The following is a 27,152-nucleotide window of genomic DNA, read 5'->3' on the forward strand; positions in this document are numbered from 1 at the left end:
ATATCACACTGGGAGAGAGTGTGCGAGACATAACATAGGGAGGCCTGCGTCTGTCTTGCAATAGTTTTCTTCTACTTAGACTGTCCCACTTCTGGGTCTACATGTGGCTGTCACCCTGGAACTCGTGAAGCAGAAGCAGCGGCACAAATGGAACCGGACATCTTCCGTTACAGCAATCCTTGTTTTCACAAGTGGGGCGGAGAAGACGGAACAGCTGTGGGGTACAGCCAGCCTCTGACAGGGTAGAAACGCTCTTAGCTTTTCCCATAGGTGAAACTGTCCCTGACTCCTTCCCATGGTTTGCTGGCTCCCACCTAACTCCCGAGTCAGGCTTGAGAGGTCTGGTACCAGCAAAGCACCCAGGTCTCTGTTTCCATCGCTGGGGACCATCCTGCTCCCGGGATGGTGGATTCCTTGTGGGAGGCACCTGAGCCTGGAGTTCCTGCTGGGTGTCCCTCCTCCTGCCCCACCCACTTTCCGTTTTACACCCATCCACCCCCACCCCAGTCTGTTTATTGCTTTGCAGCTTCCTCCTCTTCTCTGGTTGTCCTTACCACACCTAGCCTCGATTCCAGGGACAGAGGCCAAAGGTCACAAGCTGATACCCTGCTGTGAAAGTACTGACTATAACCCTGTTTAATATTTCCACTCCTGATGTTTTATGTAAAAAAAAATTTTAAAGGAAATTCCATGTGTAAATCCAGATTTCTGGCTCCCGTGGAAAACGAGACTAGTTGGCAATGGTGAACAGTCCCTTGACTTCTGCTGTGCATGGGGCACTTGTGCGTCCATTCGAGGTCTCACAGTTGCCGAGGACCTCACAGGGCCTCTGCAGGTATTTCAGTGTGAGCAGTAAGTTTGTTCCGTTAGTTTACTAGCTCTAACTGAGCATCAAGGACAGGCCTAATTCTAGACCCTGGGCCACAGACTATAGCGTCTGTCATATTCTGGTGGAGGCGACACACTTGAACAGTAGATTCATTCATAGTTAGCATTTCTAGGCGGCAGTAACTGCTGTAAGACTGAACATCGGGTAGAGGACACGTGAAGCAGTTAGGTCCTGGTGGGGACAAGGGAAGGGTCATTTTGTAGAGAGTGTCTCTGAAAACCTTGAGGTTGACTGTAAGCAGAGACTTAGGGCAGTGGACACTCCCCAAAGCCAGGAGGACAGATTTTTGTCATCAAGCCACCCCAGTGAGGACCTTTGTAGCAAGGGAATGAGCAAAAGGCCTTTAGGAATATTCTAGGACAAAATATAGAAGCCCAAGCACCAAGCATTCTTGTTTGTCCTTATTTATTTTTAAATTCCAGTAAAAGTTAAACACAAATGAGCATCTTAGTAAGTACTTAATTTTGTTACTGCAAAATAGATAAAATTCAAATTTGGCGTTTATGTTTCCAGGAGGGTGAATCAATCGTCTTTTGTCCCCATATTTTAGGGAGCTGTCCTGTCTGCATTAGTCAGAGGAGCTACAGCCAGCTTTTCTAATTAGATTCCCAGAGGGAGTGGGGTATGGCTATTCTTTAGAGTCCTTTTCTGGAGTATGAGCATAGGTAGTGTTCACCAGGCCCAAGTGTCTGACCACACACACACACACACACACACACACACACACACACACACACACCCAAGATTTGGTTATCCACATAAACATGATGCTGCTATGAGTTAACTTTTCTATTTTGAGAAGCACATCAACTCAAAATACCTCCACCTTGTCTCAGACGCATGCGTGCTGACGGAGTCGCCAAAATTGTCCCTTGAGTAAGTGGCAGCTTTAAAAACCGGCCAGCTGAGGACTCCAGAGCAGAAGGTCGCAGAGGAAAGTAGAGGTTGGATTGCGAAGGCTCAAGGCGTCCCGGGGAGGTTCATAGTGGTGGGATTTGATCTGAGCGCGTGAGCAGCTTGACTGTGGTTCTGCTCGGCCTTGCCTGTTGCTTCTCTGTCTCCCACACTCCAGGATGAATGTGCAGGCCTGCTCTAGGTGTGGCTATGGAGTTTACCCTGCGGAGAAGATCAGCTGTATAGACCAGGTCAGTGGAGAACTTCTGTGGTCTTTGGGAAGGATGACATACCTGGGACACGTATCTCGTCACCTATGGAGTTCCATTGAACGCTAAGGGAAGGACACATTCCACCTTTCTTACCTTCTGTTCATTTCTGTATCTTTTGTACTGCTTCAAGAGAAAAACCGTTTCATTTTAACATATTCTACTTGTGTGTATAGCTCATGAGTTTTAGTTTAATTTTATCCATAATTCTCAATTTTTTAGCTTAAAGTCTGTGGGCCCTGAGTCTAGACAAAGACCACTAATTGCCAGGTCTTTTCTGTGCCTTTCAGACATGGCACAAAGCATGTTTCCACTGTGAAGTCTGCAAGATGATGCTTTCTGTTAATAACTTCGTGAGTCACCAGAAAAAGCCGTACTGCCACGCGTAAGTGTCTGATACCCGGCTGCCATGGCCTGACTTCTGGTTTTCGATAAGTAGCCAACTGAGGGATTGGTTCTAAGCTCCAAGCTGGACTCTAAGAGCACCTCCCCCAAAGCCCTCACTCTGATCCAGTCACAGAGGAGCCCTCAGTGGGACTTTAGGGGAAAGACCAGTCCCACCCACCCTAACCCTGTGTCAGATTATAAAACCTACAGATCAGTGTAACTGCTGACGATACGCATAGACAGGGCCTTAAAGTTCCTCTTAAATAATGTCCAGATCCATGACCGTCCTCAGTGAAAATTCATCTCCATGTTACATGTGTTAAATTTACTTGATGTTTTTGAGGGATAAGATTTAGTGGGAAGTCACGAGCTGAATTCTCGAGTTTTGTGCTCATCTATCTTAAGAGACCAGTGTTCTAAGAAGTCACCCCACCCCTTGGATCAAGCACTTTAGTAATTTCCATTTGCATTGCATTTGCAGCCACAACCCTAAGAACAACACTTTCACCAGCGTCTACCACACGCCTTTAAATCTAACCTTGAAGAAGCCAGTGGCAGCCGCGGGTGGGGTAAGTCACTTAGCTTTGCATTTTGAAATAGCCTGTAAGGGAAATCCCTGGGCTCAGACTCCTGCTGATCTTTGTTTCTGTCTATATTCTGACTGGTTCACTTCCTCCTCATGCACACGCAAAATGCTCATAAGTGACTAATGCTGCTCTTTGTCTTACTGCGACATTAGAGGTCAGCCCACAGGTCCTTGATTCGAACATGATCTTTGTATCTGGCCAGCCTCCAGCCAGGACACAGTGGTGTCGCCTTATATCATAGGCCTCACATATGCTAGGTAGTTGATACATAGAACGACATTTACAGGGCTGACAAAGATTCCAAAGAGTCCTTCTGTGTCCCCCTCTGCAGTATTTTGGAGTAGAACTCCCTTGAACTGAGAAGTGGCTGTAATCTTACTGTCCCCCATGTGGGGGGACAGCTCAGAGATATTTTGAGAAATGAAGTTTGCTTTGGGAGGGGGGTTCAAGGGCTAGGCGGACGAGGGTGGTGTGTTCATGAGTCCAACAGTTTGCTTCTGTCACCCACCCAGCTGTTGGAACTGTTGCATCTATTAATACCATGAATCATTGGCCCATGAGGCGGCTCTGTGGGGTGGGATTTAGGCCGATTTCTAAAATTAGGAATTACCCAGCAGGTGGAGGACTCTCTAGTAATCTCTCCTCACCCGAGACTCCCTCCCTGGTGCCTCCCCTGTTTGGGCTGACTCACTGGACTGGACTTAAGGAAGCGTGTTAGCGCTGCTGTCCTTGCGTGTATCACTGCAGCTGCTGTGAGCAGACCTCCCTCCCTAAGTGCTCTGCACTGTTTGTGTGTAACAAGCACGTGGCCCCACCCGGGAGGCTGCTTACATCAGTCCACACACATTACAACCCAGCGGAGCAGGTTCTATTCTTGTCCCAGTCTCCCGAGAGGAACCTGAGGCTCAGAGACATTATGCAACCTGTACTCTGCCATCTGTGTACAAATCCGGATCTGTCTGGCTGTAGAGTCCATATTACTGGCTCACTTGTGTACATACCCGGAAGGTGGCAAACTGCAAAGGCCAGAAAAATTAAAACTTCACGTATCCAGATGTTTCTGCAGTTGGGTACAGGGAGAAGAACTTTCCCTCAGAATGCTGTTGGTCTGTCTACTCTCCGCCATTTCCTAGCCTCCCTCAAGCCTGGCAGAGCTACCTTACAGTTACACAACATGGCACACGGTGTTTATCTTTCCTTGGGTGGCCCTGGACTCACTCCTTTTTAACTGTGTATGACTGACCTAATCTGGCAGGGTGCCAGGGTAATCTATCATTCTTTTTTAGATCACAGGCAGGAATGCCAGTTTCCTGGGATGCCTGAGTGTGTCTATTTGTTCACATCTATGACTATGTGACAATGTGTACATGTTCATATGTTTGCACATGGTCAGTGTGTATGGGTGCTAGCAAGTGTGACTAGGCATGCATGTACATACAGATCTATGATACATGCACTGCTGTATATATGCATATGTTCATGTGTATTGTATCTTTGTGGTATGTATGTATATACACATATGTGTATATATGTATGTGGTGTGCATATATGCATGTGTGGGCATGTTTGTGTATAAATGTGTATGTACATGTATATTTATATGCATGTGTTTGTACATTGGAATACTACACCATGCATTTTTGTTCATGGATATACATGTATATGCACATGTACAGTTGAATATGGTATGTGTACATGTATGTATGATGTGTATAGTATGTGTGCATATAAGCAATTTATTATTGAGACCCCTTTCTCCTATTTTTTTATTAGGAAAAATTGAAATGAACAATCATGTCCTTTCTAGACCTCAAATCTTTGAACTACCGTAGGGTGTGTGATGAATGAATTTTCAACACTACCCTTCCACCTCTCTGAGAGACATGGCCAATTCAAAAAGAAATAAATGCATTGTTTATGTGCTAAAATATTCAAAAGAAAGGCATGCGCCAGTGATGGGAAATTTGGGTAAAGACTTCAAGCTGGCATTTGTCATAGGTCTATGATTTTCTGCTTCACAAATGTCACTTGGAAAAATAAATATCTATTAAGCTAGAACTTCCTGTTTTCTGAGAGTGGATGGAATTTCTAGAAGTGCTACCTTGCAGCTCGCTGCTGTTCAGAGAATGAACTTCCTGCTCAGGATCCCCAGTGGTATTTCCAGCCTCCGGCTGTTCCCTCTCTCACTCCTTGGTGTGGCTGTGACTCTCACTCGGGGCTCACAGTGTTGGGCAAGGGCAGCAAGGCAGCTTCTGAAGGCGAGATAGAGCCTCTTGTTTCGGTGACATGTTGCTTATCCCTTAAGTCATGGTTCTCTAGCAGGATAGTTGTACCCTTGTAGGACAATATTTGCTGACTGGGGACATTTGTCACTATCACAGTTGGGAGGGAGGAATTATTGTATTTGGTGGGTAAGAACTAAGGCTGCTGTGAAACATCCTGCCATGCTCAAGGAGTCCCCCAAGACAAAGACTCAGCTGGGCCTATGTATCAGAAGCCGTGAGTCTCTGAACTGCTCATGAGTCTCTTCCAGTCCAGTGAGGGACGTGTGCAAAGTCGTCTCAGTCCTGACTGAGTACTCAGTACTGACAGCCACCTGCCGGTCTGCGGTGGCAGACATTACGCAGCAGCAGGCTTGGGAAGTCACAGACAGAAAGTGCCCTTGACAGGAAACTGGAATTCCTAGGTTTTTCTCTCTGCCCTTGTTTCTCCATTGTCTATAAAATTAAGGGTTTAAACTTCAGCTTGTAAAAACTGAAGTTTTGGGGCCCCATCTCAGATCCAACAAATTGTGTTATCTTGGCTTTGGACCTAAGGACTTGTTGATTTTTCTCTTATGGTGAGTCCTTCCACAGCTCTCTTTAAGAAACCTTGGCTTTTCCTCAAATCATGAAGGTACTGACCTGTCAGTGCTCTCCAAACTGATCGGAATGTGGGCATGACATTCGTACATCTGTGTCTTTGCCATCACAGTCAGAATCATGCTGTGATTTATAGATACTGCCAACTGCCTATAATATTGGTGTGAAAATGTGAAGGCTCTGGGACAGCTAGGAGATCTTGAGGAATACAATAGAAGGACTTAGTTTACCAGTTCTCAAGATTTACTGTGAAAGCAATACCTAGTCACTTAGTGGACTGACATAAAGACAGACCAGTGAGACAGATCAGTGAGATAAACCACTGAGACAGACTATTGAGACAAACCATTGAGACAGACCAGGAGAACAGTCCACTGGGACAGACCACTGAGTCAGACCAGTGAGACAGACCAGTGAGACAGACCAGGGAGACAGACCAGGGAGACAGACCAGTGACACAGACCACTGAGACAGACCAGGGAGACAGGCCAGGGAGACAGACCAGGGAGACAGACCAAGGAGACAGGCCAGGGAGACAGACCAGGGAGACAGACTGGTAGATGAAAATACAAAGTCCAGCAATGAGTTGCCCATGTGTGACTGCTTGAATTACCAAAACAAAACAAAACAAAGCAAAGCAAAGCAAAACAAAACAAAACAAAACAAAACAAAATCACTGCAGTTCAATGGCGAAAGAATGTTCTTTTGGTCACATGTTGGAAAGATTGATGTTTGTACACTTGATTACAGCTAAATGGTGAAGAATGATAAGACTAGATATTTTTGTGGGAAAGATTAATTTGACTCCCATCCTAACACTATGCACAAAAAGTAACTGAAAGGGTATAACCAGTCAAAACAGAAAAGGGATAAACTTGCATGGAAATGTAAAAGATAGACAATCTCCATGACATCAGAGAGCCAGTGTTTTACTAGCCTGATGGATGGTGAGTGACAGGTTAATGGGAAGGAATCGAGTCAGAAGACTTCCCTGTGCTAAGTTTGTGGAGAATTTAGCTTTAAAAAAATTACATATCCACTTATTCACGTGTGTGTGTGTGTGTGTGTGTGTGTGTGTGTGTGTGTGTGTTTGTGTGTGTGAGCACTTGTGCCTGGCTGTACTTGTGGAGGTCAGAAGACAACTCATGGGAACCAGTTCTCTCCTTTCGCCATGTGAGTGTTGGGGACTGCTCAGGTTGTCAGGCTTCATGGCAAGTACCTTCACTGGCTGAGCCACCACTCATTAGAGCTTTGCACACGGCAGGAGTTCAATACGTGTCACCTGGCCGCTGGCACAACGAAGCCACCATGGGACATTGACACGGCGCGCTCTGTTACCGCTAAGACGCCTCGCGGCTGAGACTCAGAAGTGTCCCGATTCAGCTAGGCACCGCTCCTTTTCTTTCCCTCCTCTGATGGAAATGTCACTGACGATGCTTTCACTGTACACAGGTCAACGGCCAAGAGGATGGTGAGCAGTTCAAATCCGTTTTCCGTTGGGACATGAAGCCCAAGGATGGAGCAGGCACACCCAGCAGGCAGCCATTGATGGGTGAGGTGAGTGGTTTGGGAGGAGAGGGGAGGATGCGGACTATGAAGAGAAGATCGCTATTGCTACCACTTCTAAGGAAACCACCAGCTTTTCCTTATCCACCATGTCACTCCGCCTGTCACCAGAGACCTCCACTAGTCCTTCCTGAGAGCACCCCACCTGTATCTGCCCGGCTCAAGCTTGTCACGTTCTTTCCTCCAACCACAGGGCCTCTGTCGCCAGGAAGCGTGGCCCCAGCTGGTGGCCAGTGTTGCTCTTCTTCCTGTGACACATCACCTGTCCCCAGTCCCTCCTCTCCGTTCCTCTGTCCCCTCTGATTCAGTCACTCCTGCCTGGCCCTGTGAGGGCCTCCCAAAATGGCTTCCCCTCTTCTTGTCCCCAGTCCAGTGCCACATCAGTCACACGGTTTCTTGGATATCTTCCCATGGCCTGTTTATTGATGACCTGCTCCTTAAAATACCCTTGGGCTATTTGTTTTGTGTACATGCATAGTATTTGCATTCTTTTCAATGTAAAAGACTCTAATACGCATAGCACTAAACCTTAAATTCCCATTTCCATCCCAGACCACTCAGTTCATGTGCCCACCTTACTAATCCTGCAGGTATCCTAGACTTTCCTGTGTGCTAATATCTGTCTGAGATCTGTTTATAACTGTCCCCTGTCTGTGTCTATCAGTCATCTACCTGTCTCTCAATGTTCTATCCATCTCAAACTTCTAGAACTTAATTTGGGCACACCCTACTACCTTACTGAAGGATCTGAACTGAGTTATTTAGCCATTATTTTTTTCTTAATTTAATTTTTATTTTCAAATTATTATTATTATTTTATACACACACATATAATGAATTTTAGTCATTATTATGCCCCTATATCTCACCCAATGAAGTCTTCAAGTCACCCTCCTACTTTCATGGGTGTGTGTGTGTGTGTGTGTGAGAGAGAGAGAGAGACAGACAGACAGACAGACAGACAGACAGACAGGCTCACTCACTCACTCACTCACTCACTCACTCACTCACTCACTCACAGAGTTTAACTGAGATTACTGACATGAGCATGGATGGGAGCTTATTTACTGGAATTTGGACCACTAATCAGTAGCTACACAACTGGAGAAAAATGACACTTCCTCACTGTCTTATTAACCGTTAATAGCCAATAGTCCCTCAGGGAAGGATGTGATGTCATGGGCTCCTCCCATCTATGGTGTGATGTTGCTGGGACCAGTCTTGTACAGATGACACCAGCTGCAGGGAGTCTTGACTGTTAGGTCCAAGAGATGCCCTTTTTTTTTGAGGTAGGGTTTCTCTGTGTAGCCCTAGCTGTCCTAGAACTAGTATTATAGACCAGGCTGGCCTGGAACTCACAGAGCCACCTGCCTCTGCCTCCCAAGTGCTGGGATTAAAGGAATGCACCACCACACCAGGCTGCAAGAGACTTTTTTTTATGGTGGCTCATTTCCTCGTCCTTCAGTTCTTATGCTCTTTCTTCCCCCTTTCCTGTGATTTTCCTTGAATCTTGGAGGGGGTGATAGAGATGCATTTAGGGCATTAATTCTTGGAACTTTGAGCAGTTATGGGTCTGTGCCTTAACCACTGTGTGTCTGATAAGGGCTGAGAACGTCGTTAATTCGTGGATATAATCATCAATATTCAGAACAGGAGTAGGGTGCTCTAGAGCCAATGACCTGGTGTCTTGGTAAGGTCACAGTGCCAGATCCATGTGTGTCCTAAGTTCCCTCCTGTGGAGAAAGGGCCTCAAATCAAATCAGAAAACAATTTTATCACCTATAAAGTAAACTTAAAAGACTTGTTAACCCACAGGGCCATTGTGAAGATAAAGAATGGACAAATGTAAAGGTGTCAGAAATGGCGATAGGTACAAGAATAGCGGCTGTTATTATTTTTATTGACGATTATAAGCCAATGTATTTCTCATTAAGCAATTACTATTGCTTTCCAGCTGTCTTTCCATCCCACAGATACTATTTATAGAGCCGTCTCCACATCAGCATCCCCTCCAGCTGTGTGGACGTGTGCTAAGGATACACCATCGAGAGCAGTGGTAGGGTGCAACCTGGTAGGGCGGCAGGGTTGTCTGCTCTCACAAGTGATGAAGTTGCAGCCACTACTCTTTCCCACGGTCTCTTTGGGACACAGCAGGTGTTTCCCTAGAACAGACAATGACATGCGGTGGTGATGTCGCAGCACGCGCGCCTTCTGATTGTCACTAAGGCTGCCAGTTGCTCTCTCATACGGGTCACTTTAAAATCCTTTATTTTCCCTAATGTATATGTAAGCACATAAATGTCTTTTCGTTGCTATTTATTTCCTTAGTTTTATTCCTGAAGTTTTACAGCAAATATTTTAAAAGAAAAATCATTTTTTTCTTTGCCTTTCCCATTGGCAATCTTCAGATACAAAATAAGTAGCAGGTTTTTAAAATTTTTGCTGGGTAAAGCTGGCTTACCTCAGACCTCCTGCCAATGGGGACTTCTCCCTGCCCAGGCTTACTGCACTGAGGGGCAAAGAAATGTTTTATTGCAGTTGGGAGGTTTCTGTAACAGACGATCTCAGGGAACTCAGTTATTCAAGGTATTAGTTCATTTTCTAGTCTGAAAAACACGGGCAGTTTGATTGGCTGAGACCCTGCATGTAAGAGCAACTTGCTGTTAGATTGTGTTGATAGTGAAGAATTGCTGGGGGAGTGTGGGGTGGGCTGGGGGAGTGTGGGGTGGGCTGTGGGGGGTGGAGGGTGGACAACCAAGCATTCAGGGAATGTATCTGGATACGTATGCCTGCTTTCTTTATAGAGAGACTACTGGCCAGGGTATGGAGAAGGGAACACTTGGTGTCCAGGAGCTCTGCCAGACCCTGAGATCGTAAGGATGGTTGAAGCTCAGTCTCTCAGTGAGGTAAGGGCTTATGAACCACTTACAATTAGTAGGTAACAATTCCTTTACATATTCCTTTCTTTTTAAGATTGTGGTAGACAGAACACCTTCCGCTTGTCTTCTCTTGACTAATGTCACTGTGGCAAAAAAAACTCCTGACAGAAACAAAGGGGGTGTTCAATTTTGTCTCATGGGTTCAGGGGAGCTCAGTCAATCATGGTGGTGACTTGTTCACAATGTCTACCAAGAGGCAGAGAAATTAGTCTAGAACCTGAAGTAGATACGACCTTCAAAGGCTGGTCCCTAGTGACCTACTTTTGACAGCCATATTCCATCTCTAAAGGCTCCATGCCACCCTCAAAATAGTGTCACATGCTAAGCCAGGGAAAAAGTATTCAAGACATAAGCCAGGAAGGGGGTAGTCGAGCTAAAATGCCTCTCTCCCCAAGATTCCCATGTCTCAATCTGTGAATCCCATCACTCAGTTTCCTCACACATCAAAGACAATGTACAGATGTGATTAAGTTTAGGATCTTTCGATAGGAAGAACCTGGATTCTGAGGGCTCCCTACAAGGTTCTCTCTAGCCAGTAGGCAGGGAGGCCAGAGTCAGAGAAAAGTCACTGTAGTGATAGAAGCAGAGGTCAAAGCCATGTCGGGTCAAGAAGTGAGGAACACCAGGGCCTCTGGAAGATAAAGGAAAGAGACAAATTCTCTCATTGCTCCAGAAGGAGCCAGTCCTGTGGCCACACTAGACTTCTCACCTCCAGGACTGTGAGGGAGTAGAGAGGATGGTGCCCTTGCCCCTTCTGTACACAGCTCTGTACACTCTCCCCGTGGAAGACCCTACTTGGAAATTATTGTTAGCTTTTGTGATTTGTTCCTTTGAAAAACAGAAAGAAAGAGAAACACAAGCACTGAGGTTCTGATTCTCACTAGAAAAGTTAACCCTCGGTTGCTCAGAGAGTAAGCAGGGAAATGATTCTCACTAGAAAGTTAACCCTCGGTTGCTCAGAGAGTAAGCAGGGAAATGATTCTCACTAGAAAGTTAACCCTCGGTTGCTCAGAGAGTAAGCAGGGAAATGATTCTCACTAGAAAGTTAACCCTCGGTTGCTCAGAGAGTAAGCAGGGAAATGATTCTCACTAGAAAGTTAACCCTCGGTTGCTCAGAGAGTAAGCAGGGAAATGATTCTCACTAGAAAGTTAACCCTCGGTTGCTCAGAGAGTAAGCAGGGAAATGATTCTCACTAGAAAGTTAACCCTCGGTTGCTCAGAGAGTAAGCAGGGAAATGATTCTCACTAGAAAGTTAACCCTCGGTTGCTCAGAGAGTAAGCAGGGAAATGATTCTCACTAGAAAAGTTAACCCTCGGGTTGCTCAGAGAGTAAGCAGGGAAATGATTCTCACTAGAAAGTTAACCCTCTGTTGCTCAGAGAGTAAGCAGGGAAATGATTCTCATTAGAAAGTTAACCCTCGGGTTGCTCAGAGAGTAAGCAGGAAAATGACACATCTTCCTTCCCGTGCTATAGAGCTCTCCCTGGAGATGAATTCCAGCCGAGTCGCTTGGATTAATGGCCGAGTTAAGATACAAGGGCACCCGAGGGAGTTGAACCAGGCTCCCCACAATATGATCTAAACACTGATCCCCTTTGACTTAGGGGAATATGGGTCCTCAGTCTTGATGGTGTTGTTCAAGGGTCACGTTCAAACTTATCCCAGAAACTGATGTGTTTCCAGTGTATGAAATGAGTCCAGTGTCACTGACGTCATTGCCATTTCATGAGTTCTCATCCAGGACCAGACCTGTTCTCACGTCTCTGCGGTTCTCCAGCAGGGCTATACAGAAGCCTACGAACAGCCGCAAGGTAAGGGGAGTTTCCCAGCGATGATCACACCTGCCTACCAAAGGGCCAAGACAGCCAACCAGCTGGCCAGCCAGGTGAGAGTCCCTGGGCTCATGTGTACCCTTGATGCCAAATTCTGACATGAATTCAGCCAGCCCTGCTATTCAGGAAAACAACAAGAATGTTTTATAGGGTTTTGGGGAAAACCAAGTTTTCCTGATAGTGTGTCTTCTGCATCTTGATTGGGCCACATTTACAAAATGTGGAAAGGGAGGGATGCAGAGACCTTATAACTCACCCAAAAACTAAAATAAACGTTTCTCCAGGTTGCTGGTTTTTCTTAGAGTAGATGTGTGGGGGGGAACCTGCACCCACTTTTTCCCCAGGGAACTCTTGAGGAGAGAGGGATAAGAGATATTAGGTAGAAAGATAGAGGGGAGAGAAACAGATAGAATCATAGGATAGCCTCGGGAGGGCCTGGATCAATATCCACTGGCCCCTTCTGTCTCTTCTAAAGGGCCTTTTATAGGACTGCCAAGGGGTGGAGCAAAAGACACCCCCACCCCAGCACAGCCAAGTGCAGAGCCTTCCAATCACCTGGTAACCACACATGTGGTCAAACAATCCTCTAATGCAGCCCTGCTGGGTAAAGCAAGCTCAGATCTCACTAGGAAACCTTCGTGGGCTCCACAGATGTGGATCTATCTGGAGAATGGCATTACCTGAGAGTTAAGGGCTCGGGCTTTAGAGACAGAAACTTAGGATTTGAACCCAGGTTCTCTCAAAAATTTGCTGTGTAGCTCTGGTCAAATTACTTAGCTTCTCTGTCCCTCAACTTCTTGTTTGTGGTAAATAATAGTTCCACTGGATGTAATTGTTGAAATGGTCACATGAATTGCTATTTAGTAACACTTAGAAACACTTGGTACTCTAAGTTGGCACATCAGCAAAGATAATGTTTGTGAGCATAGACTTGGTTTGTTTTGAGCATGTCTGAAGGTTTAGCTTCTGGAGTGCTGTAAGGCAGGGTCCTCAAAGAGGCTTGAAGTAGGTGTGGCCACGGTTTTGACTCAGCTTTCCTTATCAGGTACAATACAAGAGAGGCCATGATGAGCGTGTCTCCACGTTCACTCCGGTGGCAGACACCCCTGAGCTGCTACGGGCCACAGCTGGGGGACAGCTTCAAAGTGAGGTAAGAAATGCTGTAGGAGGGCCGGGGAAATGGATCACCGGACAAAACATCTGCCACACAAGCATTAGGACCAGAGTTCAGATTCCCACAACCCTTACAAAATCCAGACAAGTGCACTGCCCTGCCTGCAATTCCGGTGCTTGGAAGGCAGGGACCGGGGTTCTGGGACAAGCTGGCTAGCTAGACTAGCTAGAATTAGAGAGAGCTTCATGTTGAGTGAGAGACGCTGCCTCAATACATAAGGTGGAGAGCAACCAAGGAATATACCGAACTCACCTTCAGGCCTCTCTATGTAAGCACACCCATATGCAAAAGAGCCTGCAGACATGTGTGTACCCACCCTCATGTGAACACACATATGCCCCTGGCCCACAGCCTCACCCCTGGCCCACAGCCTCACCCCGGTCCCACAGCCTCACCCCTGGCCCATAGCCTCACCCCTGGCCCACAGCCTCACCTCTGGCCCACAGCCTCACCCCTGGCCCCAGCCCCACCCCGGCCCACAGCCTCACCCCTGGCCCACAGCCTCACCCCTGGCCCACAGCCTCACCCCTGGCCCACAGCCCCACCCCGGCCCACAGCCTCACCCCTGGCCCCAGCCTTACCCCTGGCCCACAGCCCCACCCCGGCCCCACCCGGTACAACACAGGGATGTGCTGAACTCCACACTGTGTCCTCACGAGCCAGGCACTGGGAATGAACAGGCAGATAAGATGAATTCAGCCCACCAAGCAGTAAGCTGTTCCACACATTAAGAACTGTCCAAGGTGGTAGGCAGGGGCTCATGGTACTCTGAGGGGACAGCCCCTCAGATGGTCATTCGCTGTTTTCTTTTGAATTGTCCAGGTGACATACACAGAAGACTGTGGAACTCAGAGAGGGAAAGGCAGTTTTCCTGCTATGATCACACCTGCCTATCAGATAGCCAAGAGAGCCAATGAGCTGGCAAGTGATGTAAGTGCCTATGGCTATGCACCATGTTAAGGAGGAAGCGGGATCTCAACCTGGATCAGGAAGTCCAACTTCCTGTCTGCTTTTACATGCTTACCAGAGCCAAGAAGGACCTTTCTGTCATCACTGTCAACCATTTTCCTGTGACAGTGGATTGCCACTTCATGTCTGAGATGGACTCCCTAGACCCCCACAGAGACAGAAGGCCCCACAAAGTGTGTTTTTTGACTCTTGTGGCTCTCATAATGGGACTCATTGAGTTTTTTCTTACCCTCCAAACAGGTGAGGTACCATCAACAATATCAAAAAGAGATGAAGGGTGTGGCTAGTTCTGTCGGAGGAGCTGAGGGCAAGATGGCAAAGGAATGTGCAGACCAGTATGGCCAGGTATGAGGTACTTCTGGGAGTGCCTGTCTACTCCAAGGACAGTTCTGTTTGTTCCTACAGCTGTGACAGCCATGGATATTATTATCAGGGTTTGGAATTAGGTCCAAACAATATACAGACCACAAATCCCAAGCACCTTGAAAAGAGAACCTATACCAGTGTGGTGACTTGGCCAATAGTACGATGTTTTTTTCATCTGTTTACTGAAGGGCAATTACAAGGAATCAGATCAGTTGTGTTAGCACAGGACAGACATGGAGAGAGATCAAAATGTACGTCTTGAGGGGCTGGGGAGATAGCTTCGTGGGTAAGGGTGCTTTCTGTGTGAGTAGGAGAACTTCAGTTCAAATCTCCACCATCCACATTAAAAAAAAAAAAAGGAGAAAGGAAAAAGCTGGCATTGCCATATGCAACCATCACTGCAGTGCTCTGTACGGTGGAGACACACGATCGGCAGCCTTACTGGCTGCCAACCCAGCTCCAGTTCAATGAGAGACCCGTCCTAAGGGAGTAAGGTGGGGCATGATAGAACAGGATGCTAGGAAGTCATCCTTTGGCCTCAGAACCCATGCACACCTGCACACATGCGCATTCAACACACACACACACACACACACACACACACACACACACACACAAATGTGTACTTGAAAAATACTGAATATTTCACTAAATAACAGAAATTACTCCCTTTGGAAGTAAATCGTTTACCTAGGTTGCTAGATAAAACAGTGTATTCTAGAAATCTCAAGCCTTGTTCCAGTCCCATTTTTCTAGTGGACCACATCAGGTTAGGGAGCAGAAAGGTCAGATAATAGACTAAATGTGATTGACACTTCCACATCCCTGTGTGTTATGTGGTACAAGAACATCATCATGAGATAAAGGGAGCACTATTCTTTCAAAGTCACAGGAGAAAACTACTGGAAAGGTGTGTGTGTGTCTGTCTCTCTCTCTCTCTCTCTCTCTCTCTCTCTCTCTCTCTCTCTCTCTCTCTCCTCTCTCTTCTCTCCTCTCTCTCTCCTGCCCTGTGGTACTGATGCACTCAATGACATTAAGGGATATTTTTTCTAAATTATTTGGCAGCATGTGTGAACTATATAGGAAACTACAAGGAACTGATTTCTTTTCTTTAGGGAAACTGAGTCAGCATGGTTGGGCATAAGCCCATGTGACTCTCACATATGCACATGGGATGTGTGTGAAGATGGGTTTTGATCCCTGTGTGAAAGTGTCTGCCTAAGCAAGAAATGCTTAATTTTGAGTTTAAAGGATAGTTTAATTGAATCATAGAAGCAAACTACAGGCATTTGTTTTATACTCAGTGAAATATGTTCTTACTTATTCCATGTTTTAGAAGACTCAGAAAAACTTCTATGAATCGGTTTTCTTTTAAAAAGAAAGAAACACCTTGCAGGAGCTAAGTGTGATGTTTCCATCTGTAATCCTATAACTTGGGAGGGTGAGGCAGGAGGATTGCCAGGAATTTGACCCTGGAAGACCTGGTGAGTTCTAGTCTAGTCTGGAGTACATAGTGAGATCCTGTCTCAACAAACAAACAAACAAACAAACAACAAAACAAACAATCAAAAACACCCCCTTGCTTCTATATTTGACAAAAACCATCCAGTCTGTATTTTCCCATCTCACCCACCCCTAGTTAGGACCCCAGGCCATTTCATTTGTGTCCACACACATTTGGAAGCCACAAAGCCCGTCACAAAGACTCCTAGAACCGTCTTCTGCCCCAGCCCCCAAATGGACCTCTTTACTGATTATGTGTGGCCTAGAACATTCTGGGAAGTGAGCAGGAAGGAAGGCTTAAATGATCAATTTTCATTTGGGGCCAAAGAGGCTGAGACACTAAGTTCGGCTGTAGCTGAAGTGTGTAGTGTTCCAGAAGATTCCTGGTCAGCAGAGCATGTGGACTGGGGTTTCCAGTGGGCAGGGGTGGAGGGGCTCAGGCTAGCAGGACATGCTGCTGTTCGATTTAGCATGACTTCTCAGGGCATGAGCAGGATGGAGTGAGAGGCAGGCAGATACACTGTAAATGTCTGTAGTGCCTTCAAGACCATGCAGCTCATTCCTGCTAATGACTAGCTAGACACACGAAAAAGACTATACTGTGCAATAAATTCGTTATTCATAACCAAGCAATTTCCTAATAGAAGTCAGTACCCTACAAAAAGTTCACACACAGACATACACAGGCACACACACACATGCACATAAACACAAACACAGACACACACAGAGACACAGACACAAACACACACATACATATAAACACAAACATACACACACACAAACACACAAAAAATAAAGCTACCAACACAAAACTAGAAAGCAGAAAACAAAAACCATGGAGGCCGCCACCAAAACCAAACAACAAACTTAGATCTGTGTTCCTCATCCAGACTACCTTTCTTCACTTACTATATTTGACCCAAACACTCTGGCTTCGAAGCAAAAAGGGAGGCTCAAGCTAGCCAATTTTCATTTCTGTGGTAAGAATCCTGGCTACTGAGATTTGATTCAAGTATTTCACTTAAGGAAATGTATGTGCTGGAGTCTTGAAGGCAGGCTCTTGCTTCAGAGGAGCCCCCAGGGAGAGTGTTGTGATCCCAAGGGATTCCCTAAGAGGATTTCATGCCCTGGGCAGACAGCTGGTAAGGAAACAGCTGACTGCCCAGGGTAGGCCTGTGCTGCAGGGGGATTCTGCGACATCCAGGAGAAGGTGCAGCTGACTTGGTTTACCACATCCCTTTCCACTCACGAGATGCTGGCTTTGTGAAAGGTTTTTCTTTGTTTTGTTTTGTTTTTTAGTTTTTTCAAGACAGGGTTTCTCTGTGTAGCTTTGCACCTTTCCTGGAACTCACTCTGTAGCCCAGGCTGGCCTCGAACTCACAGAGATCCGCCTGGCTCTGCCTCTCAAGTGCTGGGATTAAAGGTGAGGGCCACCACAGCCTGGCACAAGGTTTTTCTTTATGGGAGTTGGAGAGTGGTGTTCAGGAAGGAAAGGAAAAATTAAAATGAGAGCGATCATTCTCATTCTCAATACAAATTTACCCCATTTCAGAGACGGATAGCAGCATGCAGTTCCTCTTCACCAAGTTACAAAAGGTTTTATTCTACGTGGTTTCTGGTTACACCACACACGTGGCTGATGAGGAGCAGTATGGAGATGTCAAAGCACCCTTCTGCACAGATCTGCTGTTGGGCTTCCCAAAGTAATACTTGAGACCAACGGAATACAACCACATGTGTATTCACTAACAGCATCGGGGGTGGAGAATCTCTTGGCTTATCTGATATTGTGATGACTGATGATGATGATGAGGAGGAGGATGACAGATTTTTATGTATTTATTATATAATGGTCCAGGCTCCAGGATCTAGTATCTTATTTACCACATGGTACTTCTTTGGCTGTCCCTGGAATGTCCCGCATGGAGGAGCTTTCCTGAGATCAGTCTCTTGAGCTGTCACGGCTGAGCACCACACAGTCCAGGAAGGACACATTACTGACCAAAGCTTTTGATTGACTCACCAGGCTTACTCAGAAGAGTCTGATGAACCTAGGGGGAAGGGCAGCTTCCCGGCCATGATCACCCCAGCTTATCGGAACGCCAAGAAGGCCAATGAACTTGCTAGTGACGTAAGTACTGGCGGAGTCACAGAGATGGAGATAAGGGAATGCTGAGGGCTGTGCCTCCCGAAAGTCATGTGCAGACACCTCTCAGGGCCAAGCGAAAGCAGAATGCTAGCCTGCCCCCAGGTCCAAACTCATGGCATCTTCTTGATCTGCTCATAGAGTCCATTTATCTGTTCACATGAAAATGGGGCTAGACTAACTACACTGGTCATTTGTCACTTGAAAAGGCACAAATGCTGGTCCAGGCAGATAAGCAGTTGCGAAGAGAATCTTTACCAAAACCCCATAGTGAAATTCAGCCTCTTAGGGGAAAAGCTCACTGAATGAATGTAACAAGTCTTTCTCTGTCCCACCAGCCAGCTCCCAAATAATGACATGGAAACTTATTTTTAATTCTGAAAGCTTGGCCTTTAGCTTAGGCTTGTCCCTAACTACCTCTTACAACTTTAACCCATTTATATCAGTCTACATTCTATCACATGGCATTACCTCTCTTCCATCTTGCACCTCCTGTTTCCTCTCTGCGTCTCCTGTCAGCTTTCATTATCTCCTCCTCCTTCCTGTCTCTGCCCGGAAGTCCCGCCTATACCTCCTGCCTAGCTATTGACTTTCAGCTTTTTATTAGACCAATCACAACAAATACATCTTCACACAGTATACAAATGTCCCGAAACGAAAGAAGTCATGTGACTATCAAATTGGGTGTGACCCAGTGAGTGATAAGAGGCTTTTATTTGGAAAATGTTAGGCAGTAGGCGGTCCTTGAGAGATGGGCTATAATTAAACTCAGTAAAGTGTGGTACTTACTGTAGTTCTTAACATGCCAACTTGGACTTGGTCTCTGACTGGAAACTAGTATCACTTCATCCTTTTACTCTTCCTCCTCCTCCTCTTCTTCCTCCCCCTTCTTCCTCTCCTCCTCTCCCTCCTCTCCCTCCTCTTCCTCCTCTTCCTCCTCTTCCTCCTCCTCCTTCTCCTCCTCTCTGCTACTGTCTAGTGAGGACCCAGGCACCCAGGGCAGCATCACCTTTGCCCCGAGAAGGGAAATGCAAGACATTATTCCTTTCTCCTCTGCAGACAGAGCAGAGATGGTGTTGGAATTGAGTGCAGGATGGGGTTGGAATGTCTCTTTGTGATGGTTGCCGGAAGAACCTCTCTCACTTTCTCCAGGCAGTGTTAGAGTGTAAAGTGTGAGAAGTGTGGAAAGGGCCAGGAAAAGTTGTAACATAAAAAAAGAATCGAGTGGTTTCTAAATTTAATAAGAGATTTTAAAGGATCCAGAGGAATTTTCCTTCCTTTAGAGAATTCCATTGCGTTAGTGTTAGTATTAAATCCGGATCGTTGCAGATGTCTCGTGCGGAGTGCGGCAACCACACCCCAAGGTTCTCTTTGTGTGCTTCTTCCAGGTCAAGTACAGGCAGGACTTCCACAAGATGAAAGGCGCTGCCCATTTTCACTCCCTTGCCGCCCAGGACAACTTGGTTCTTCAGCGAGCTCAGAGTGTGAACAAGCTTGCGAGTGAGGTGAGTGTTGGGGAGAGCCATGCTCCTGTACCGCCCCCCTTTTCTCTCAGACCGGGAATGCAGTGGCCCTGTTTAAAAAGAGTGCTGCTGCTGGTGGCACATACCTATAACCTTGACAGGTAGGGCAGGAGGGGCAGGAGTTCAAGGCCACTCTAGGCCATACAGTGAGTTGGAGGCCAGCCTGTACTATGTGAGACCTGCCTCAAATCAAACAAAATGAAACGGCACACTATCTGCATGTTACCAGTTTCCAAATAATGCATATATAGAACCAAACAAATCTTTCTTTGTGGGCTCAAAACTTTCTTACTAAATATTCAGAAGTGCCAGATTTGTAGCTGTCAGAAAGACTACTAGACGATACAACTTGTAGAGACTTGTTTAAATTTTTAATTGCTTGTGTGTGCATGCATGTGCACATATGTGAATGCAGGTGCCCTCAGAAAACAGAAGAAGGTGCCAGGTCCCCCTGGAGCTGGAGCTCCAGGCAGTTGTGAGCCACCCAAACTGGGAAGCAAACTCGGGTTCTCTGCTAGAGAACTTGAGGCCCTTTCCACCTCCACGCCATCTGCCAGCCCGTACGCCCCAACTCTTAAATCCTAAGTGTTACATTAGTGCGGAATCAAAGCCTAGAAAGACTGTTTCAAATGTCACATCTCTCTTATCACCGGAGTCAGAGTTCAGAGAAGCTGTGTCTATTCCGTGAGTTCCACCTGCCTTCCAGGTTGGTCTGGCTGCTGGGTGTGTATTGTTTGAACCACCCTGTGTTTAGGCCTTTCTGAACTAGGACTAGTTGGCAAGCACACACGTCCTCCAGCTCCCTGGGGCTCTAGTGTCCCTTCCTAGTGGCTCCTGTCACCTGCACTGCTGCTCAGTACCTTTGAGTGGCAGCTCTGACTATGGGAAGATTGCGGCTACGAAAAGTGCCCCACACTGTGTTCTCTGCAGCTTAGGCGCTGAGATGCAGATATCTTAGAGCACCCTGTTCTTCTGTAAGGCCTGAATCTCAAACCAATCTGATTGGTGATCTTCTGACCTTTGACCTTTGAATACTCAGAATCAGACTTCCCTGAGCCTCATTAGGAGCCTTGGATGCTTTGAGGTGGTCTGGTGCTGAGAGATTAGACATTCTAGATGATTCTAATACTCTGAAGCAGATGTCAGCACCCTATGGCCTTAGTTTCAGATCTAGCTCACAGCCCAAATCTAGATCAGGGCTGTTTTTATAAATGAAATTGTGTTTGGGACACAGCACATTGTATCTGCCTACAGACTGCTTTTGGCTGCCATTAGGCTCTGGCGGTGAATTTGAGCATCTGACATAGAGACTATGGGGAGGGCAAAACCTGAAATATTTGATCTATTTTGTTAACTATATGACATATGATATAGTAACAATTATATTAATATATAATTTATATTAACATATGATATGTGATACATATAATACGATCATTTGTTAGCTTTGGTAAACCTTGGCAATCATTGGACCATCTCTCTTTTTTTTCTTTCTTCTTTTTTTTGTTATTTTGTTTTTCAAGACAGGGTTTCTCTATGTTGTTTTGGTATCTTTCCTGGATCTCCCTCTGTAGACCAGGCTGGCCTCAAACTCACAGAGATCCACCTGGCTCTGCCTCCTGAGTGCTGGGATTAAAGGCATGCTTTGCCGCTGCCCGGCATGGACCATCTCTTTTTCATAGCCCAGAAAAGGAAAGTGCCTGGCCTGATATAGAGATCTCAGGACCAAAAGTAGAACCAGAGATCATTGGGTAGGTGGAGGCCAAGGACAGTTCAACCACCAGAAGGAGTATGTACACATAGAAAAGGACCACTCCTTTTCTGTGTGAATATACATACCTGAACATATGGCTATCAAGACATAGCTGTAGAGCCTGGAGAGGTGGCCCAGTGGGTAAAGGGAGGACTTAAGTTTGGATCCCCAGCATCCAGTTAAAAGCCAGAAATGGTGGCACAAACTTTTCACTTTAGCATTGTGGGTGGGATGGGGTGGGGTGGGGTAGGGGGAGCAGAGACTATGTCCTAGGAACTTGCTCTCCAACCATTGTGGCTGAAACAGCAAGTTCCAGAGTCAGCAAGAGACCATGCCTCAAAAAATAAGGTGGAGAGTAATAAAAAAGACACTCAACATGGGCCTCTGGCCTCCACATGTGGACTTGTGAGTACGTACACATGCACGCACACACACACACACACACACACACACACACACACACACACACAGTTAAAAACTTTTTAGTCCTTAAGTACATTTTATTTTATGTGTATGTGTATGTACCTGAGTGTATGTTTATGCACCATGTACATACTTGGGGGTGGGAAGAGCATTGGATCCCTGGAGCTGGAGAGCCTCCATGTGGGTGCTGGAAACTGTGGGTGCAAGAGTAGTGGCCTCTCAACACTGGGCCATTTCTCTAGCCTCCCCCACCCACTATAAAATAAGGATGTATTTCTAGAGTAAGGATTCAAATGCACACATGGTTTTGCATTTTTAACTATATATCATTTGTCAGCATTAAAATGCACCATGCATACCTTTAAAAGGCATAGCTCCACCTCACAGTTTTACCACACTGTAACAATTTAAGTTGTATTTCCTTCAGTGAGTGATCCCAAGGGCACTTTCTATTTCATTTTCCCCTATGATTATCAGTGAGATGAGCCAGCTCCGTCTCTCTTCATGGTGCTAACCATTAGCTGCTTTCGGCAATTACCTGGGACGGTCTGTTTGGTAACAATAGCCTCACATCCTATGTGAGGCACACCCGGGGAGCTCCATTACCAGCCCATTTCAAATTAGAGATGGCCTACCTCAGAGTGGGCTCCTTCATCATATTCCTTTGTAAAGCACCATGGTTAAATTTTTTTGATGTGTTTACGGAGAGATGTGTGTGGGTCCTCAGTGGGAGGGGTTTCTTGAGTGCACTTGTCTATGTGGGGGGCTCTCAGAGAAACAGGGCACAGTTGGAAGTTTGGACATCACATAAATACATAAGATGTTTTACCCCAAGGGTACTCGCAGCATTTCTAAAATAATTTTGACACTATTATTATTATTATTATTATTATTATTATTATTATTTGATGCTGCAGAGCAAACCCGGAACCCCATTCTGGGGACACTCACTGTCACCAAGTTACACCCCAACCTGTTTTACAGTTCTTGATCTGTGAAGCATTACAGCACCTGCTATTGAGAAGGGCTACATATGTGTAACTTTCAGAATGAAATAACTTGCTTTATTGCTTATTTTTATAAAGGGAAATTTGTACAGTTGCACACACACACACACACACACACACACACACACACACACACACTTTTAGTATCCTCTGCCCTACTTTAAATCTTGGTTTGAAAGTTTTCTAAAAAAATATCCCAGTCAAGTCTTGGGGATGTTTTTAAGAAAGTCTTTTGGTGTTTGGTTTTCCAAGGTGGAGTATAAGAAGGATCTGGAAGGTAGTAAAGGTCACAGTATCAACTACTGTGAGACACCCCAGTTCAGGAATGTGAGCAAGATCTCAAAGTTCACCAGCGATGTGAGTTATTGCCCGAGCACCTGTCTGGGCACGTTTTGTGAGTTGAGCTTCTGAGAGACAGTCTTTGTGACTATTTCCATGTGTCCGGGAGAAGCATGGCCTCCCAGGTGCATGGTACTCTGAGTTTTGGTTAAGAGTGTCTTCTGGGATTAGTCTGCTTATTATCAAATGATGTCACAGCTTCAACATTCCTTGCTTGTCTGTACGTGACCGAGTCCACAAGGCAGGACTGTATTTGTACATCCCATCTGTGTGGCACAGTGGCTGTTCCTGATGCTGTATGCTAGCATGGGGGCCTGGTTGAGCATGCAGTGTCCCTCTCACTGAGACTGTGTCCTTCTGAGTTAATATGCGATCTCACTTAGCCCTCATAGCTGAAGAGCCAGATAACATTTCCCCATTTTACAGATGATCAGACACCAAATGTTAGATGTCACTTACAAATTTGTATATCCTCAGAGAAGGTGTATTGAGTCCATTTTGGTTTTCCTTTTATTTGGTGAACAGCATTTAGGACATGACTCATTATTCTACATGGTTGCCATAGTGATGAATTTTTACATCATAAAATTTGACAAGGATCAGGTTCTATTTTTTTGTGCATAATCATACCTCAGTATCCACAGGGGATTGACTGGTTCAGGACCCCATTGGTAGATGCTATAATTCTCAGATTCCAATGTCCCTTATGTAAAAATAATGTAGTAATGGGGCATAGCCTTTGCATACACTTCAGGTCATCTCCAGATTAGTTATAATACTCAGTGCATCAAGATGCTATATAGATAGATATGCTAAATTTTTAAAGGAAAAGCTTATACATGTTTACTGCAGATACAGTCTTCTTTTCAAATATCTTCAATCTGTGGCAAGTTGAATCTACAGATGTAGATGCCATGGATACAGAGGGCTGACTGTATTTAGACAAGGAGGCGATAACACATAATGACTTGGCTTGTGGTCCGTGACCACACTATCAGGACTTGTTCAATGGTTGTCCACTGCCAGCTCCACACTCTCACGGCACATTTTCATACTGGAAAAGTCTGATAACTTAAAACTAAAGATGTAAAAATGAACAAACAGAACCAATCTGCTTGGTGCTCCCCATGAGACGTGTTTCTGTGTGCTTGTCTGCCCATTTTTTTTTTTTTTAACCAATCCTTGTGTTCTTTTGACATTTAAGTTTTTTTTAAGTTTATTTTTTTTTAGTAGTAGAATTTTGTTTATTTTTAGACTTAGTTTACCTTCATCTAGCTGGGAAATTTTCATCAAAGTTTAATGTTTTCTTGTAGAATAAATATAAGGAAAACTATCAGACCCACCTGAGAGGCCACTATGAAGGAGTCGGCATGGACAGACGCATGCTCCATGCTCTCAAAGTTGGCAGCCTGGCCAGCAATGTGAGTTCTGAATAAGGGATGGTGGGAATTGGCTGGTTGGGGTGTGAAAATTTTGGCCAATTATTTTTTAAACCCCCCTTTAAAAATTGTATATTTAGATATATAAAAACATCCACATAGACCTTTAAATGTTACTCAATATAATAAAGAATGTATAAAAAGCTTTTAAAGCTTTCAGAGGCTCAGCTAAGCCTTAGTTAACATTCTTTGACTTGAAGGATCTATCATCATTAATTAATCCAGTATAGTAAAATGCTCAGCTTCTGAAAGACACAGTAAGATGGACATGTGTGAGTCCATCTTGAAGCGCTGTGGGATCTCAGTGCTTTGTGACTCTGAGTTGGTTAGTTAGCTGGAAACTTTTCCAGTCATTGAAGACATGATGTGGCTGAACAGCAGTTCGAGAGATGGGGTAACCAAACACAAGGGGACAGCATGGCCATTTCTGCTCTCTCTCTAGCTTTATCAGTCTATGTCACAGATGTGCAAATACCAGATTCTAAATCTTGGAGGGAACAAGTTCTTAAAGAAGACTGATTTCACATTCAGAACATCCAAATGTTGGGGTTCTTCTGCCTTAGCATGCTGATGTCAACTATCATAAAAATAACCGAAACACTGAAATTTTACACTTTTCATTCATTTTCTTAAATTGCCAAGAAGCACTTTCACTGTATACCTGTGTGCAAGTGCTTATTTTAAACAAAAGCGAGTGTCTCATAATTAAAAAGAGAGATAAATTAAACGTACTATACATGGAAGTTGACTAATTTTGGACTAATTAAGAATAATTTCAATTAGTTAAAGGCGAACGTGTGAACATAATGTAATGTTCTTTAGAGGTGATGAAAGTGAATTAATTTTGTTCCTCATTATTTAAAAATATTTATAATATTCAGAGAAGGTTAGGGAAAGTGGAAGCTGATGTCTCTTCTCTTTGGGTTTCAGGTTGCCTACAAGGCTGATTATAAACATGACATTGTGGATTACAACTACCCAGCCACTCTCACTCCAGCCTACCAAACAACAATGAAACTGGTTCCCCTGAAGGACGTGAGTCCTCCACCACCCTTTTATTCTATGCTTGATGTGGAGCAAAGCTTAGGCAGCAAGATGGGAAGGAAAAAATCCCATCAATATACAGGAGGTTGGAGGGACTGGGAAAGGGGCCTGCCCCTCCTCTGGGAAGTCCATGTATGACTAAAAACCCACTTTCTGTGTAAAATATGGATGATTCTGCTCTTGTCTTAAAAGTATCCTGAAGTTCAATTTCTCCTCATAGAATTTGGGGAGCTACATCTGCTGGTCACATTTATAATAATTATTCCATAGCAATGATGACCTATAAAAATTAGAACATTGTATGCTAAAGTAGGTGTTAGTTAAGAGTGAGTAACAGGGTCAGCTATACCTTTTTCTCAGGGGTATATTGGCAAGAATAGATAGAGAGATGAATGGATGGATGGATGGATGGATGGATAGATAGATTTCTTAGTACAGCAGTGAGCCTATTTATGGTTTGGCATCCCAAACAAAATAATACAATTGATTAAAATTACAGTTTTGCTATCACAATAATTTTATTATGTGTTCAGTATTGAAATTTTAGAAAATATTGAAAAGGGCATAAGAAAAGGATAAAGTAATTTACTCTCTTAAAAACTAGCTGACCTCATAGTTTGCCAGGGAAGGTGATCATCAATTTACAATCTAATAAGTAATTCTGTGTGTGTCAACTGATTGCCCACAGTGCTTTGCTTCTGCTCCCGTGGGCTCAGCACAGCTCCAGCTAGTGGCTGGGTTTTTCCATGGTAGATAGGACCTTGCCTCTCCCTCTCTTTTGCTGAGAGTAAGATGTGATGGGATTGATTCAGCTGCATCCAAAACAGTGTCTGGACCATCAAGTTGGTAAATGACAGCTTATTGGATAAACATGGCTTTGTGAAGTCGAACGGAGCAAGGAAAGAGAACCAGAAGGATGTAAGGGACCAATGCTTTCTGACTCTTTTCCCCCAAGAAGTTTTATTAGGTTGCCTTGTTATATCCCAATGAAACCAAAACTTCTTTAACTTTGGTCCCAGTACTTAGCAATTAAAAGTAAAATCATGAGTGTGTGCATTTGCAATTAAGTTCTAGAGACTTATGAACCAAGCCTAATGACCCGCACAGACAAAATGAGACAGATTATTATAGCTCTGTATTTCCATTGTAACATTGTCTGCTACCAGAGTTGTGTGTGTAGGACTTGGCGGAAATGTTGTAGCTAGTTCAGAAAACAGGACCACAGTAGAGACTGGGTTCA

At 45.0% G+C, this 27,152-nt stretch overlaps 1 protein-coding gene across 6 annotated transcripts in view; it reads left to right on the forward strand.

The window, feature by feature from the left end:
- The first annotated feature begins 1,797 nt into the window (after positions 1–1,797).
- LOC114697061 (nebulin related anchoring protein) overlaps positions 1,798–27,152 on the forward strand; it is a 73,988-nt gene continuing 48,633 nt past the window's right edge. For 2 of the 6 annotated variants that reach the window (XM_037205936.1, XM_028875135.2), the window contains exons 1-14: positions 1,798–2,034; positions 2,343–2,437; positions 2,921–3,008; positions 7,340–7,444; positions 10,258–10,359; positions 12,169–12,276; positions 13,269–13,373; positions 14,220–14,327; positions 14,607–14,711; positions 18,265–18,369; positions 19,773–19,889; positions 23,343–23,447; positions 24,743–24,850; positions 25,799–25,903. In XM_037205936.1, the coding sequence (XP_037061831.1) occupies positions 1,963–2,034; positions 2,343–2,437; positions 2,921–3,008; positions 7,340–7,444; positions 10,258–10,359; positions 12,169–12,276; positions 13,269–13,373; positions 14,220–14,327; positions 14,607–14,711; positions 18,265–18,369; positions 19,773–19,889; positions 23,343–23,447; positions 24,743–24,850; positions 25,799–25,903 (1,428 nt within the window). In that variant the 5' untranslated portion in view covers positions 1,798–1,962. The remainder of the gene's footprint in view (positions 2,035–2,342; positions 2,438–2,920; positions 3,009–7,339; positions 7,445–10,257; positions 10,360–12,168; positions 12,277–13,268; positions 13,374–14,219; positions 14,328–14,606; positions 14,712–18,264; positions 18,370–19,772; positions 19,890–23,342; positions 23,448–24,742; positions 24,851–25,798; positions 25,904–27,152) is intronic. The other 4 variants (XM_028875136.2, XM_037205942.1, XM_037205946.1 and 1 more) reach the window with 4 other exon arrangements.

This window comes from Peromyscus leucopus, chromosome 1 (assembly GCF_004664715.2).
Source record: "Peromyscus leucopus breed LL Stock chromosome 1, UCI_PerLeu_2.1, whole genome shotgun sequence".
Lineage (NCBI taxonomy): Eukaryota > Metazoa > Chordata > Mammalia > Rodentia > Cricetidae > Peromyscus > Peromyscus leucopus.